Source organism: Gymnoscopelus braueri (assembly GCF_963280865.1).
Source record: "Gymnoscopelus braueri genome assembly, chromosome: 16".
NCBI classification, from domain to species: Eukaryota; Metazoa; Chordata; class Actinopteri; order Myctophiformes; family Myctophidae; genus Gymnoscopelus; species Gymnoscopelus braueri.
Window position 1 is genome coordinate 46,204,381 of NC_137616.1, and position 17,764 is coordinate 46,222,144.

General features: G+C 41.8%; 1 protein-coding gene across 1 annotated transcript; it reads right to left on the reverse strand.

Moving 5' to 3' along the window:
- Positions 1-967: 967 nt before the first annotated feature.
- smpdl3a (sphingomyelin phosphodiesterase acid like 3A) lies at positions 968-14,755 on the reverse strand. Its single transcript, XM_080453519.1, has 8 exons — positions 14,506-14,755; positions 10,695-10,911; positions 9,803-9,947; positions 8,361-8,457; positions 6,864-7,027; positions 5,650-5,830; positions 4,181-4,305; positions 968-2,339 (listed from the first exon to the last, which is right to left on the reverse strand). Exons 1-8 carry the CDS (start codon positions 14,630-14,632, stop codon positions 2,004-2,006), a joined length of 1,392 nt encoding a protein of 463 aa, XP_080309645.1. The 5' UTR covers positions 14,633-14,755; the 3' UTR covers positions 968-2,003.
- Positions 14,756-17,764: the final 3,009 nt, after the last annotated feature.

The following is a 17,764-nucleotide window of genomic DNA, read 5'->3' on the forward strand; positions in this document are numbered from 1 at the left end:
AAAATATTGCCACAGCCCATACTGTATAACCACAGACAGCAATTATTTGATCCGTTTTAACACTGAAACTATGTGTCAGATTCATCTTCGCTGTTAGCCTTAGATCAAGACTATCGTAGATGTATTTTATTGATTTGAACATTTTTATATCTACGAGTCTTAGCGACCACCCCCCCCCCCCATTTTGCCCTGGAATGTCACCAGTAAAGGCTGTATTTCTCCAAACGTGTACAAATGTTAACTAGGTGTCCGGAGTATTTGTGCAATGTACTGTATTAGTGCATATTTTTCAATTAAGAAGTGTTTTAATCCCGTCTATGGCCGATTCTGTCGGATGTTCCCATGTGGGCGGTAGTGACAGGGCGCATCCGGTGAAAGACGAGTGGGAAAAAATGGCGTTCGGCCACAGACGGGATTAAAACACTTCTTTATTGAAAAACGTGGACTAATACATTGCACAAATACTCCGGACACCTTAACATTTGGGGCAAGCGGGTAAGCACCTTATATTTTGCATTTGTGAGAGAGCGCTGTTCACAGACGCCAGAATGAACATGTTCACAATAACGTTAATCTAGCGGAAATACAGTATGTTCAGTTCACGTTCGTCCAAAACATGAACGAGTTGAGGCACAACACGTTGAGGCACAACACTGCCTATCTAATTTATTATCTAAAATATGCAATGTAGCCAGCAGTAAATTTGGGGCCTCCATTACCCGCTGAGTGTCATGATTACAGTATCCTGCCAAAGGAAAAGCAAATGTAAGCAGACTTTATAGTAACCCGCCCAAAGCACAAGCAAATAAACCTCATGGACCCCACTTTGACAACCACTGGCTTACAACAGCTATCGCTATAAGACTCAAACATCTTAGATACAGTTGGATACTGTTTAATCATAATCCAAATAACACAGGACCTCAATTCAACTTCATGATCACATTTTATTTGTACGAAAGACAAAACATTATTCATTTTACTGTTAGTCAAGTGTCAACTATATTACAGTAAGTACCATTGTCAGTGCAATGACATTGTTTAGGGTTCATTGAAATGGTATTGATGTAGTGAAATGTTATTCATGTAGTGTCATGTTCATGTAGCTATGAGCAAAAATACACCAATTTTGATTATTTTCTTCTTGACCACAAATAATGTTTACCTGGTATCCTATGGTTTCAAATGTACAGAATGTTATTTAGATAGCATGTTGTTTAGACAGATGCTAGGTTCATACCTGGTAGCTTAGTTTGTGTGAGGCACTACAGGGCAAAGCAATGGCGGACATTTTCTGGTTCCATTGTTCCAGAGCCCATAAATTTTTCCCATAGACATTTCCAAAAATATTTATATCAATTCATTTAAGCCTAGAATCAAGCCACCCAGGATCCTGGTGAATCATAACCTTGCGTTACCAGTCTTTTCCACCTCGGAGGAAAGCCTGGTATGCGTTACTAAAGACCTGTGTGATCCGGTCTAGGCCACGCCTACAAAAAAAAGGGGGAAAAAATCTCTTTCCGGATTTTGCCCATCCGGTTTTGCGGTGCCGCTTTGTTTTGGTTCCCCAATCCCTATTTAAATGGAATAGAATTTCCCCGTGGGATAATACAGACGCTAAATAGTCTCCAGAAAGTACACTCACATTTATATTTACAAAATAAGCTAAATTACGCCGCATCAAGGATTTTATTAGGACGGACCAATTTTGGGGTGAAGTCTTTCCGGATCTGCCCATCCGGCCGCCTGATGACCCAGATGACGCGCCTGGTGACGTAGGGTTACTTCCGCTCCTGACCGGATCATAGACCCGAAAAGATAAGCTGCCCAGGCTAGGCGAATCATGAATGAATGGGGTCTGGAACAATGGAACCAGAAAATGGCCACCACTGCTATGGCCTAGTGTTCTTTCTGCACTCTACTTATTGTTTTCTGACTATAGATTCATACTTATTCTGCTTAATCCGATTTTTCACAGCTTATTGAGAGCGTCCGCTAAATGTCTAAACTGTAAATGGTAATTCTAAACTCTTTTCTAGTCCCTTTGTGACACATTTGCTATAGGACTCCTGGTCCAGACAGAGCACAGCACACACCTGGGTGAGCCTACAGTCTCCCTCACACAGCACACAGCTGTCATAGCTCACCATGAAGTGAGTGAAGTACGTGTCAAAGAAGCGTTTGGTCTGTGGCCGTCTGAAGCTCAGAGCCAGCTGCAGTAGACTCTCTGGTCTGAGGTCTGAGAGTCCGAAAGCTTCAGTCATGACGTATTCCAGCTTCCAGTCTGAACTCTCCTTCTCGTTGGCTTCCGTCAGGTTGAGGAAGTACTGCCTGATATCCTTCACGGAAGAAAGAAAGCAGAGGAAAATATTGTGTTATACCTTGTATCTCCGTATTTCTTTTAATGTTTTTCATAGATTTTCATCGTATAAGAGTGCTGCACAAAAGTAGTGAATATAGCCGATCTACAAGCTCACGCATTGCGATGCGACACGTGAGCTTGTAAGTCTGCTATTTTTGCTACTTTTGAAACATTTGGAAACTGAAAGTGATAAAAAAAAAATAACTACATTGGATCCATTGAACACAGGTTCTTATTTTTACCTTTCCTTAAAAGTACAGTAACGTTACAGTGTTGAACATACGAGAGAAAGACAGAGGGGAAGGGAAGAGAGCATTTTAGTGCCAGTATTACAGTAGTTACTTTTCATATACTATACGAGTGACACTGATTGAATCAAGACATGTAGTTTTTTTCTGTGTTTAGCACAAAAAGCACAAGTTCCAAACAATAAAATCCCAGATGCTGGCCAAGGGATAAAAAGACATTTAAAATCTAAATATAGAGAGCACACACTGGATCATGCTGGGAGCATCTCAGATCAAAGTGTAACTTTGGGAGCATGATGCAGTATGCAGACTCTATGTTTAGTTTTTCTCTGTTTGGCCCGGGGCTGGATTAGCCCCTGTTCACACATCTGTGGGGAAATTACTTTTCTGCATTCACACAGCAGATGGCTTGCTCAGATGAGCAGAAGAGCAGGTGATGGAGAGCTGTTAGGGGTTAAGTGTTCTTGCTCAGACTGAGAAACGTGATGGGTGAGCCTAATAGATGTCATTTTTTTTAAATGTCTTTCACTGCCATTAATTTTGAAACTGTGTAGAAAAACACTGTACAAGACTTCACCTAAAATCACTACGCTGTGTTTATTTAACCTAAAATTATTGCATTATTCTAATAGCCATTCAGACACATTTATAATCACCTGAAAAAAAAATAGGTTTCTATCCATCTGTGTCGGGTGGAAGCCTTGTATGTCCAAAACGGTACATTATTTAGTCACAAGCTCTTGTTAATAATTTTTATTGGTTCAATATTTATAAAACTGACACTTAATATTTTACTTTATTTTCTCTCTTCCAAAATTGGCCGTTCTACAAGCTCACAAAGTGTCACTTATTGTATAAGTCTTTGGATAAAAGCGTCTGCTAAATGACTGTAATGTAATGTAATGTAATGTCACAACACAAAACGTTGTGAGCTTGTAGAATGGGTATATTTGCTCTTTTGTGTGACGGCAGTATGATGGAGTAGTGCATTAATTTACACACAAAAAAAGAAACATAAAGTTCAAATATGGAGATACAAAGTTTCTGCCAGAGAGCAACAAGGTGCTGTAGCCTATTTAACCTTGAATGTTAGCTTGAAGATGCTTTTAACTATGCAGTGAGCTTTAGCTAACGGAGACAAACACATTTCCGAATTATTTCTTGAATACAAACTGTAATAACAGTGCTACAGTCCTTTAATGCCCCAGCTTACTTACAGAACAAAAAGTAAAAACATTACAAAGGTCTCGGTTTGTTTGTATAGCAAGTCTCAACCAATTAAACCCTATATACTTTGTTGACCGGGGACCCCAAGTGTTTATACAGTAAATGGCCCGTCCCGTTTCCCTCTACACCAAATCTCCTCGCTGAAAATGGCAGATCTACAAGCACACAAAGTGTTGCATTGTGACGGTTTGTGAGCTTGTAGATCTGCTATATTCCGCTTTATGTTTAGGGTTAAAAACAGCGAACTAATTTAAAAAATGGCCTTACCATCTTAAAAGACGTCCTCACAAGTGTAGTAATACAAATGTGTGCATGTGTGTGTGTGTGTGTGTGTGTGTCTCACCTTCACAGTGTAGTCGTGGGGGTTATAGTGGTACATGCGGTAGGAGGGGTTGTTAGAGTAAGGCTCCGACACACTCTTGATGGGCGTAACGGCCGGGGACACGAACAGAGAGCTCACAGCTTTACCTGCAACACAACCACAGCATGAGAACAAGCGTGTGCGTGCGTGCGTGCGTGCGTGCGTGCGTGCGTATGTGCGTGCGTGCGTGCGTGCGTGCGTGCGTGCGTGCGTGCGTGCGTGCGTGCGTGCGTGCGTGCGTGCGTGCAGAAGCGTAGCCACTTGGCAAGGCAGCTGCCTTGCCAAGTGAGCTCTTGCCTGCCCTGGCCTGTTAGACTGACCGAAGGGACAAAAGACTAAAACGATTTGCCCTCCCAACGTCTTTGCTTAACAATAGATAGACAGAGGAGCAACTCGCCTCCCGCCAGAAACTACTCCAAACGTGTCCATACTGTTGGATCGTCACAAACTGCATTGTACATTTCTGTTTAAGAGAGCTGTCGCAGGGATTAGGCGACTGATATTGCTGAACAAAAAATTGTCCTCAACACCTTCACTGAGCAAGCCCCATCGTTTCTAACGTTCTAACTACACGTTTGAACATTATTTGATTTGTTAACTTTGCTGTTGTACTAAAAATTTGCTACTTTACTACTGTGTGTGTGTGTGTGTGTCAGAGTCCTGCAACGGGCCGGGTACCCGCGGATACCCGACGGGTACCCGTGTTTGACGGGTGAAAACGGGTGAAAATTTTACTTTGATAAGATCACGGGGACGGGGACGGACGGTACTGAACTAATCGCGGGCGGGTATCATTTTATTGTGAAAATCAGAGAGCACTGTTTCCGCCCAAACAACGTCACTTGTGTAACTTAACACAGCACAACTGCATGGAGCATGCTGGTCAGTTATCTTAACTCACAAAAACACATTGAACATCCTGTTAAACCTTCAAATTAAAACCATCTGATGACGTAAACAACGACACATGTGTGCTGCGTAGATGCGCGTTCGCGCGCGTGGCTTAAGCTCGCTCCTCCGTCTTCACTTGATTTCTGTACAAACCTGACCACTGAATTTAGCGCTGTTGTTGAAGGCTGCTATCTTTTTCAACACACTTTTCAATAGGATTTACATTTTACACGGGTAAACGGGTGGACAACGGGTCGTTTATTTGACGGGCGGGGCGGGTCTGGTTCGTATTTTCAAATAATCACGGGTGACGGGTCGGTCCACGGATCTGAGTATTGACGGGCGGGGCGGGCGCGGGTTCTCAAAATTGGACCTGTGCAGGACTCTGGTGTGTGTGTGTGTGTGTGTGTGTGTGTGTGTGTGTGTGTGTGTGTGTGTGTGTGTGTGTGTGTGTGTGTGTGTGCAGCAGTGATCATCCAGATCTGTGTCCGTGTCTCTCTCTCTCTTACCTTTGTGGTCCACTAGTAGTATAATGATATGAATAATGATGTTAATTTTACCTTTGTGGTCCAGTAGCACCATGATACTGTCTCGGTGGGTGTGCCCATAGAAGTGTCCAGTGATGACATGACTGTAGTTCCTGTAGATGACCACTAGTCTCTCGTTGTAACTCTCCCTGATGGCCGTGGTGTTTCTGGCATATGGCAGGTATCCCACTGGAACATGACCTATGATATACACCTATACAGCACACACACACGCACGCACGCACGCACACACACCCACCCACACACAGGTTTTTATTACTATACGTGTGAGAACATCAACATTTTAGGACAGTGATTTTATGAATGCCATCTAAAAACAAATTGTCATCTTTAACCATAAGCCTAAAGCCGAAAACTTGTGAGCAATCTCAATCTCTTTCTCTTTCCTCTCTCTCTCTCTCTCTCTCTCTCTCTTTCTCTTTCCAGCCCTTCCCCCCCAAATACAAGAAAACCCCATCATGCATCCTTTTTCAGTTCCAGTGGTTTCCAATGTTTTCTGGATCAATGCAGTGTGCATTTTTCAGAGCATGTTTGTCAAGATTAGTGATCAATCAATCGATTGTGTTCTGGCTTGGATCAATGGAACTAACATAGTATACTTCAAGTTCTTATTTATCGGTATCACAATGAAAACACATTTAACACATTGAGTGCCATAAACGGTCCGGACCGTTTTTGAGAATCCATGCGTCATGTGCCATAAACGGTCCGGACCGTTTTTGGCCAATTATTTTTTTATACGTGGGGCCCTCTAAAGAAACTTTGGGATCATCCAAGGAGTCTCTGAGAAGGACAGGCCGGATGTGGATCCATGTAAAAAATCCTTCCGGTCGGCCGCTCCAATGTTAACTCCTTGACTAAAAGCTTGATATCTCCATTTCTTTTTAACGTGGTGGAAGTGAGCCGTTTTCGATCGGCGTTCACTCTGCAATGGAGGATCGCGTTAGAAATATTATTGTTCCAGGCGTTAGTCGGGACCCTCCGCCGTCTCGCACTTCTACAGCACGAAACATATCAACGTAAGTGGATGGAAGATATGCAGGCACTGAACGTACCCTATTTTAATAAACCTCTGGCACACAATGTGTTAACAGTGTTCTGTTTTAAAGGAAGAATACCATCACATTTTTGTAACATATATATTTTTTTTCAATATTAATGTATAGTATTATCACTCAAATATTTGTGTTTGCCAGTCCTTTGGGTGCCCTCTCTCCCGGTCTTACCTTCTCATGGTTGTGTTGTGCCGTCTCCAGGGTGCTCTGCAGCCATTGGAACTGTCCTGCAGGGTCGCTCATGTTGACAGTGAGCTGGTTAGGACTGTAGTAGAGGATGGTGTTCACACTGACCACCCGGAGACCAGGCCTGACCAGCTGAGAGTAGAAGCCACCTGCACGCGCACACGCGCACACGCACACACACACACACACACACACACACACACACACACACACACACACACACACACACAATGTATTATCGATATACTGTATCTATGTCACGATTATTGTGGCCGAAATAACTGTGATGAACAACATTATCACAATAATCTATTATGCTTAAACTCTCAAAATGCCACTTGCACCCCAGCATCCATATTCTGGAGGTGGGGGGGGGGGGGGGGACATTACAGGGATCTACAAGCTCACAATGCATTGCATTGTGAGCTTGTAGATCTGCAATCTTTGGTTTAGAGACTTGTGTAGACAGAAAAAAGCGGGCCAACTCAGGTCCAGTGTATGACCGAGGACAATTGAACGATGAATTAAAATCGCCACGATTATTACAAATGAAAATACTAACCGTAGTAGACCAGCAAATGAACTGTTGGCCAATGTAGGTGAGACTTACTCGTGCAGCTCAGAAAAGAACAAACATCAGGTTGCTTTCAACCACACATTTTCTCAATACTGTTGGAACATTTTAACACATTGGGTGCCAGAGGTTTATTAAAATATTATACGTTGAGTGCCTGCATTTCTTCCATCCACTTGCGTTATACGTTTCGTGCTGTAGCAGCCCCGACGCGGAAGTGCATGTAAACAAAGCGTGCGTGCGAGACGGCGGAGGGTCCCGACTAACGCCTGGAACAATAATATTTCTAACGCGATCCTCCATTGCAGCGTGATCGCCGATCGAAAACGGCTCGTTTCCACCACATTAAAAAGAAATGGAGATATTAAGCTTTTAGTCAAGGAGATAACATTGAAAACGCCGACCGGAAGGATTTTTGACATGGAGCCAGATCCAGCCTCTTCTTCTCAGAAACTCCTTGGGTGATGTCAAAGTTTCGTTTTAGCGCCCCACGTGGCCCACATGTATAAAAATAGAATTGGGTCAAAAACGGTCCGGACCGTTTTCGGCACTTCTCGTTTGGATCCTCAAAAACGGTCCGGACCGTTTTTGGCATTCAATGTGTTAAGTGCTATTTGTTGTTGTTTTTGTTGTTGTTGTCGTTTTACATTGAGACATGATGCAAACGGTAGTGAAGCTGTCTCTCTCTCAGCTGTCCTACTGTATGTCTCTCCTACACTGTCTCCCTCTCAGCACTCTACTGTCTGTCTCTCCTGCACTGTCTCCCTCTCAGCTGTCCTACTGCCTGTCTCTCCTACACTGTCTCTCTCTCAGCTGTCCTACTGCCTGTCTCTCCTACACTGTCTCTCTCTCAGCTTGTCTGTCTCAATAAATAGCAACTAATAATGATAATAATCCACTGTGCTTACCTTCTCTCAGTGTTAGCAAGGCCTCAGGTTCCAGCCAGGGTCCCCACAGCTTGGCAGCGGCCTGGTAGATAATGTTAGTGCTGGTTGGCATCTGATCCTGACGTCAAAAGGTGGAAATAGGGGTTCATTTAACTAATCAATTGAATCAATTATTAAACATAATCTATTTTAATCAAACAGATTTTCAAAAAAGCCAATCTACAAGCTCACAATGCATTGTGATGTGTTGTGAGCTTGTAGATCGGCTATTTTCACACAACACCATTAGGACGAAGTATAAAATAGGGCTTAAGTGGTTAATCAGACTAATCAATTTAGTTGATAATTAAAAAATATATTCGACTGTGTATTCACATGGAGATAATATAAATACATAAAGATGATATAATAAATTTAGATATAATACCACGATGTGCCAAATGAGTGTCACAAGCGTTTCTGTCAAATGTATGACCTGATCCTTTTGTCAAGTCCTACCGGTGGTCCCGCCCCTCTTCGTACTCATTGGTTGCTGTTGCTTGTTTGGACAATAATCCTCTCTCTCCATCCACTACCACTGAAATAAATAGTTTTTCAGTTGCCTCATATTGATATTTAATGTGTTCCATTCTTATTTTAAACTTAGCTTCAGTAAAAAGGAACATCTCGAGTGCAGTATAGTGACTGGGCAATATTTTTGCAAACTCAGCATAAACAGCTAGAAGGAGGCCGGAATTAGAGCGGAACCAGGAGGAAGGAGCCTTGTGGTTGGTCGGTCAGGGACCAATCAGAAGGCTGACAAAGGATGCTCATGAGTGTGTCCATTATGTATCATACTATTTAACTTTCATTTTAGTAGTCTTTCTGGTGACACCAGAAAGACTACTAAAATGAATTCCCAGAATTCAGTTCAAAACAAAACCACGGAAATACCGCTCCAAAACAAAAAGTCTTCTTCCGCCACCGTTGATTTATAAGAGTGGTTTTCAAAGTGGGGTCCGGCCCGGGGACCCCAAACTGTGGCCAGTAGTCATGGTTACAGCAGTATAAAACACTACCTGTGGCCAGTAGTCATGGTTACCTGTGGCCAGTAGTCATGGTTGCGGCAGTATAAACAGTAGTCATGGTTACCTGTGGCCAGTAGTCATGGTTGCAGCAGTATAAACAGTAGTCATGGTTACCTGTGGCCGGTAGTCATGGTTGCAGCAGTATAAACAGTAGTCATGGTTACCTGTGGCCGGTAGTCATGGTTGCAGCAGTATAAACAGTAGTCATGGTTACCTGTGGCCAGTAGTCATGGTTGCAGCAGTATAAACAGTACCGGTAGTCATGGTTACCTGTGGCCAGTAGTCATGGTTACAGCAGTATAAACAGTACCTGTGGCCAGTAGTCATGGTTACCTGTGGCCAGTAGTCATGGTTACAGCAGTATAAACAGTACCTGTGGCCAGTAGTCATGGTTACCTGTGGCCAGTAGTCATGGTTGCCCAGTGCAGGGTAGACGGGCATGGTGGGGTAGTGGTGTGTGATGGTGTCTGTCATGTTCCTCATCACCTCGATCACCATGTCTGTAGACAGCTGATCTACTGGAACATGAGGAGGACTGTCCCTGCATGGAGCACAGGGACCATTAGCCTTATTAGCCTATTATTAACCTCTTCAACCCTAATGGTTGACTGGAGTACCTTAGGGCTCTATAGTGTATTTTCTGTTTTCTGTTCTTGTGGGGGTAAGCTTTCGCTGAAAATAGCCGATCGACAAGCTCACAACGCAGAGCGCGATGCGTTGTGAGCTTGTCGATATGGGGTTTAAGTGGTTAAAGGCCTAGTGTGCAATGGTGGACAAAGTAGTCCCCAGTACTTGAGTCAAAGTATAGATTCTGTTCAAATATTGCTCCACTACAAGTGCAGTCAAATTTGTACTTTAGTTGCTCAAGTATTCAACCGTACCGATTACAAAGTACGTTTTCTTTTTAATATCAATGCATTGCTGTGTTGAAATTATAGATACATATTTTACAAAACATTCAAAGGATTTTCCAAAAAGCGTCAAAAAAAATATCAATCAATATTGCTAGAATTGAGCAGATCTAGCAGATCTACAAGCACATGATTTTGTACAACATATTAACCCGTTTAGACCTGAGGCCGATTCTAAAGATGCCTTCGAAATCCTAACAGTTTTCTGAAAAAAACGTATGTTGCTATGTGTATAGCTAAAATCTAAAATAAAATGACATAGATGCTTTCCCGGATTGAATGGGTTAAAAGATTCGGACGACCTCCAAACAGACATGGGGGCCCAAAGGGGTCCAGGGACCGCAGGTTGGGAAACACAGGTGTAAAAGCAGACAAACCCTGTCCAGATGATGAAGTCAGGCTGCGGCGTGACCCGGGTCATGTGACTGAAAGCCGATTGGATGAGGCGGTACGGCGAGTCACACAGGAAGTCCCCGAAGGGCCCGGCGCCAGTCGCAGGGGCCCCTTTAGAGGATATACACACCTTGGTGGGGTCCAGAGCCCCCTGGTGGAAGGTGGGGTCCAGGTGCAGGTCTGTGACGTGCCAGAACCTGCCTATAGAGAGACAGGACACACAGAAAGGACAAAGAGACAGAGAGACAGGAGACATAGAAAAGACAAAGAGACAGAGAGACAGGAGACACAGAAAGGACAAAGAGACAGAGAGACAGGAGACACAGAAAGGACAAAGAGACAGAGAGACAGGAGACACAGAAAAGGACAAAGAGACAGAGACAGGACACATCAAGAGAGAAACACAATATAAACAATGTCAATAAAAGGGGCGTCAAATCCCCCCTTTTCCTTATTTCATAGAAATAAAATCAGAACCCACTTTATCAAACAATACAACAATTATGTTGCAACAAATTGATTAAGCACTTAAGCTTTTATCACACAGTGCGGTGTCATGCAAACTATTTTTGATTATATTTTTTTCCCCATGTATTTTATTTTCATTTTTTTAAGTGATCAAGATGTATAAGTTAAGATTTTTCGGATCCCATTCCAATGACCCATCCCATTCCAAAGTTTGCAGGCAGTAATAAAATAAGTGATAGTTGCAGTCCTACTGCCTGCTTTGCCTGCCGTTTTGAGGCAGCACAAAGCGGCTTATTTAACAGGGTAACCCTGCCCCCTTCTGGTGTCAATTCACAACACCAACACACAAGATGTCATGTCCCGTCACTGTAGTTCTGCTCATGTTAGTTTGCATTTCCCCCAATATTATAATGTTCTATAACCCATTATTAATACTCCATAACCTGCCTATGGGTGATGATGGGTGAAATCGGGCACTAGCAGCGCTTCCTCTGTAGGTTATAGAACATTAACGTTATAATAATAATAATAATAATGTTCCATAATCTACCCAGTATGTAGGTTATGGAACATTAACATTATAATATTAATGTTCCATAACCTACCCAGTATGTAGGTTATGGAACATTAACATTATAATGTTCTATAACCTAGCATTACTGTTCCATAAACTAATAGTGTGTAGGTTATGGAACATTAACATTATGATATTAATGTTCCATCCATAACCTACCCAGTAGGTGTTGTGATTATTCCATGGCAATCTAATGACGCCTATGCACTTGATACGACTTACATCTTGTTATTGTCCTATAATACATCATGTTCATTATTGATACGAGATACAGCTGTCTCCAGTAAGGTCATCCTTACTCTTATCCTATGACGTTCTGTTCTTTCTTTTTTTTTCACGATTTTGTAACCCTTATTTTTCACCCGGTGCCAATTTTCTAAGTGATCCTGGGCACTACACTCCCCTCACCAGCCTAGGGAGGCCAGGGCCGAGCTCATGCCTCCTTCAATGCATGAGAGCCAACTGACCTTCTTGTCACCTGACAGGGGGGAGTTTCCCTGGTTGGACGTAGCGCGTGGAAGGAACACGTTATTCCAACCAGTTCCCTTCCCCTGCATCAGGCGCCCCGGCTGTCATGGGGGAGGCGGTATAGAGTACAGAAGTCCTGTCACTCGTTCATCCCCAGGATCGTAAGGTACATTGGGTCATCTTAGAATCGTCTCATATAAGAATTGTGGTCCAAAAATAAACAAACTGTCTCAGCGATATTGTCAGGGAGGAGGTTCTGTATCGTTTATGATAGTCAGTCACTTATATTTGATACGGTCTGTTTCTGGCAAAAATGTAACTAATTCGGCGGAAGTAACATTAGCGTTTTCTCACCGTCAGTTGATGCTTCATATCCATAAGAGTCAAACCGCCGGGATCATTAGTTTATTTTTGGAACACAGTTCTTATTTGACGCGATATTAAACACGTCTATGAGAATTCAGAACCGGGGTGGAAAACCGCGAACCAGGTAGGATGTGTAAATTACGTCAGACTTCGGTGCTCTATAGCGACCAGGATTACTACATGTTTTTGTGAGGGTATTAACTACCCTGAGAGACACGGGGAGAACATGCAAACATCACACAGAGTGGGCCCTTTCTGTTCTTTCTATATATCTCATAGCTCCTGGTCATGTCATGTGTCCATGAGCCCTATGTATGCATTTCCTTGTGTGTGTAATAAACCATGTGAACCTGTGGCGTGATGCTGCCTACTGTATGTGTCATCTTGTTCTCCACGGGCCCATAGGCCTGGACACATGACGTGGCCAGAGGCTATGAGATACAGAAAGAACCCAACGTCATAGGATAAGAGCAGTGGTGTAAATTAACTAAGTACATTTACTTAAGTAATGTACTTACGGTAGTTAAAATGTTCCAATACTTTTACTTCTACTAGCTCCAAAAATAGCAACAAACCCTGAATGTACAGAAAAATTAAGAAATGGTCAGTAACACTTGCTATGCATCCCAGTTTTTAAAAGCATAATCACAATGCATTTATACTTGACCTCATAAGTCAGTACAGAATGTCATGTGTTATGATTATTGTTATAAATCTATCTATCTATAAAGTATGTACTGTATGTGCGCTTATAATTATACAGTTATAAGCAGATTATAATGCATTATAGACATGGGATGGGATGCATAGCAAGGGTTCCAGACTGCTTCTTTAAATCCTGAAGTGACTCCAATTCAAGTATTACTTGTTTGATGTATCATTGTGCACATCATTTAGTTTTACAATCTAACTTAGGTATTTATTATTTACAAAGTGTAATCAGAGTAAATATCATAAACTCTAGTCAACAAAAGGCAGAGTCATTGACCATGTAAATACTGAAACAAAACAATTAAAATGCTACAAAGTAATAACTAGGATACCAGGTAAGCATTGAACCTTAACGTCTGTTTAAACAACATGCTGTCTAAATAACATACTGTACAAACTATGATAACAAACAGATTCACCATCAAATAGTGAATGAGCATCTCTCATCTTCACACAGTGGGTTTCAATGTATTATGATTTCATGTAGTGGTGCAAAAGTTAATCGAGCTAATCGATTAAATCTACGACAGAGTCTCAGCGACCACCCCCCTGATTGCCCTGGCATGTCACCAGCAAAGCCCGTTCTTCTCCAAACATGTACAAAGGCAAAATATAAGGTGCTTTACCCGCTTGTCCCACATGTTAACTAGGTGTCCGAAGTATTTGTGCAATGTATTAGTCCATATTGTTCAATTAAGAAGTGTTTTAATCACGTCTGTGGCCGATTCTGTCGGCAGTTCCCAATGGGCGGTAGTGACGGGGCGCAGCCGGAATTACACTCAATGTAAACAAGAAGTAAACGAAGCGGTGAAATGGCGTTCGTCCACACGGGATTAAAACACTTATTTATTGAAAGATATGGACTAATACATTGCACAAATACTCCGGACACCTAGTTAACATTTGGGGCAAGCGGGTAAGCACCTTATATTTTGCATTTGTACATGTTTGGAGAAGTACGGGCTTTGCTGCTGACACTTCAGGACAATCTGGGGGGTGGTCGCTAAGACTCACGTCAAAATGTCAAAATACATCTACGAGTTTTTTTTGCATAAACACCATTGTACAACAAAGTATAAAACAGGGCTTAAGTAATCAGAGCAATCAATTTAGTCTATTGTTAAAAAAACATAATAGATCATTATTATCTAAAATATTTAACCTGATTAATTGATTTATAAAAGATAAAATGAGTTCGTTCAACTCACCTAAGGGTGATGATGGGTGCAGGTTTGCAGTGGTGGGTGCAGCGGCCAGAGGATAAACACCCAGCAGTGTGACACAAAACACAACACTACACATTCCTGCCAGGTGTAGATCCATGTTAAAAAACATTTGAAAAGTTCAACCCGTCGATCCACTTGATCAGAGCAGACATGTGTAGGATACCAGGACTAATAGAACGAGCACAAACAGAATGGCACCGTTTGGCTGGATGTTCACTTGACGTGAGTCAAGTTCACCGTGCAAACAGGTTCCAGCTTGAAAAATAGCCGATCTAAAGCTCACAATGCTCGCGTATGGGACGCGTTGTGAGCTTGTAGATCGAAGTATAAAATCCTCTGCCGCCCCGTAGGTAAATAAGCCCTCCCGTCAAGCACAAGAAAGCCTGCTGGTTTCTATTTACTGTTCAAGTGTTCACATCCGGTCTAGAACCCGCCTTACTGTATCCGGTCATTTACCCGCACACAATTATGAAGGCACCGTTTCCGTATCCGCTCCGTAGAGCCAGACCAGATCAAGAACCTGCAGAGTGATTGATCTCGGTCTACTAGCTTCAGACCCAAAGACACGCCCCCAACAGAAGAAAGGGTTATTGTTGTCCGCTGTTCTCTTTCCAACTCTTTTTAAAAGCTGTAATCTTGTTTTAGAACTTATTTGAGTGAATTAAAGGTCATTTTAACCAATTCGTATGGAAGAGTAGCCTATGTTAATACTTGGGCAAAAAGTGTCGAGATTTTAGCAAATGTAGCACATTACTTAAAGTCACTTGTGTTGAACACAAAGGCCACCAGGTGGGGCAAATGTTCCACTGAGAGGATCATTGGAACACATACCCTTACACTGCATAATGTTAATCTATGTCTGTCTGTCTGTCTGTCTGTCTGTCTGTCTGTCTGTCTGTCTGTCTGTCTGTCTGTCTGTCTGTCTGTCTGTCTGTCTGTCTGTCTGTCTGTCTGTCTGTCAACTTTAGTGTTTCTAGGTTAAAGAAGAACAGACCTGAATAATACTGTGAAAGTTCAGTCAGATGGCAGCAATTCCCTGTAATAGAAAGCAAGTCCAGTCCTGCCATGGGATAAAAGTGTCCACCCAAAATGTTGAAATGTTCTTTGATACTATTATTTTATAAAAAATACCTACAAGCTCACACCTTGTGAGCTTGTAGATCTGCTATTTTCAAATAATCGGTGTATATACTTTCTCTTCCAACTTGATTCAATTGGAAGAGAAATACTGACATTTGCTGTATATATCTATATATCTCTCTCTCTATATATATCTCTCTCTCTCTCTCTCTCTCTCTCTATATATATATATATATATATATATATATATATATAGAGAGAGAGAGATATATAGATATATATATATATATATAGAGAGAGATATATATATGCCACATGAGGATGGCCTGGCGGCTATGTCACATTATCTCAATTCAGGAGATGGTTTGCCCATAGATGTGTTACTCAGCATGACGAATTTCATCCTGAAATCGAATTATTTTATGTTTGATAATAACTTCTATATCCAAATTCAGGGTACTGCCATGGGTTCAACCTTTGCACCCAATTATGCCAATTTATTCATGGGCCACTGGGAATCCCAGTTTATTCAGGACAAGACTGCCTCCCCCCTTTTAGACAAGGTGATTTTTTGGAAGCGATATATTGATGACATTTTGATGGTATTTGTTGGTTCGGAAGATGAACTGGTTGAATTCAGGCATTACATCAATAACACACATCCCACTCTGAAATTCTCAATAGAGTTCAGTAAAAAACAGATTGATTTCTTAGATTTACGTATATCTGTGGGTGATGATGGACACCTTAACACCACGATTTTCCGCAAACCTACTGACAGAAACAGTATTTTACATGCAAATAGCCATCATCCCAAACGTCTTATTGAGAACATCCCATATGGACAGTTCCTGCGTCTTAAACGCATCTGCAATAACCCTGCAGACTATGATGTGAAGGCAGAGGACATGCATGACAGATTCAGAGATCGGGGTTACAAAGAACCTGTGATACGCACAGCAATGAACAAAATTAGAACTGTACAAAGAGAGTCCCTCTTAGATCCCTCACATAAAGATGTTGTGGGGAACAGAGTCACTTCATCCCAAACTATTAAGAACATCATTAACAAACATTGGAATCTGCTTAAATGTGATCCTAATTTGAAAAACATGTCGTTGTCACCACCAAGGTTTTGCTTCACAAGAGGAAAGAACCTCAGAGACTCTGTCGTCACATCACTATATAGATCACCTAGTTCTAGTTCTAATTGGCTAAGAGAGGAACTATGTGGTAACCACCCGTGTGGGAGATGCACACATTGCTCTAACACTTCAACCACTAAGGTCTTTTATCACCCACACACAGGACAGGAATACAAAATTAAACATTTCATCAACTGTAACACCACCCATGTGATTTACATGTTGAAATGTCCCTGTGGTATGATTTATATTGGTCAAACTAAACGCAACTTAAAGATACGTATAGCTGAACACAAGGCAGCCATAAGAAATGGCAATATGGAGTACGCCATAGCAAGGCACTATAGGGAGAGGGCCCATGGCTCTGCAGCCACACTCAAATTTATTGGCATCGAAAAGGTCACTCTACCTCCTCGAGGTGGTGACCACAAAAAACTTTTATTACAAAGGGAAACATACTGGATCTTCACATTGAACTCAATGGAACCACATGGCTTGAATGAAAGCCTGGATTTAAGTTCCTTTTTGTAAACTTTATGTACTCTCTAAATTGCCACATATGTTTAAGTATCACAATTAGTTGTGTTACTTTACATAGGCTGCAGCCTATATAGTCTTGCTTGGCCTACTCCAAATTTCACTGAGCTGTGTATGGTGTACTGTGTTGTATAGAGGTCAATGAGAGAGAAATATAAAGAAAACTCTATTCACTGTCAGTAAATGTACTACTGTTAAATTAGAGGATTTACCTTTTATTTATATACATATTATCAAGGTGGTTCTGTGTCATGTTGCATCATATGTGTATATATATGCATTTAGTATGTGGATATATACATGCACACAGTAGGTGTGAGTGTATGTATGTGTGTATACACATAGATATAATCTCTCTGCATTGCATTTTATTATTGTCTTTCACCTTTTTCTGCTTTTGTACCTGCCCACTTTTGATACATTTTGATACATTGTATAAACAAGTGACTGAGTAGCCACACAGGTGGGCGGAGTATCTA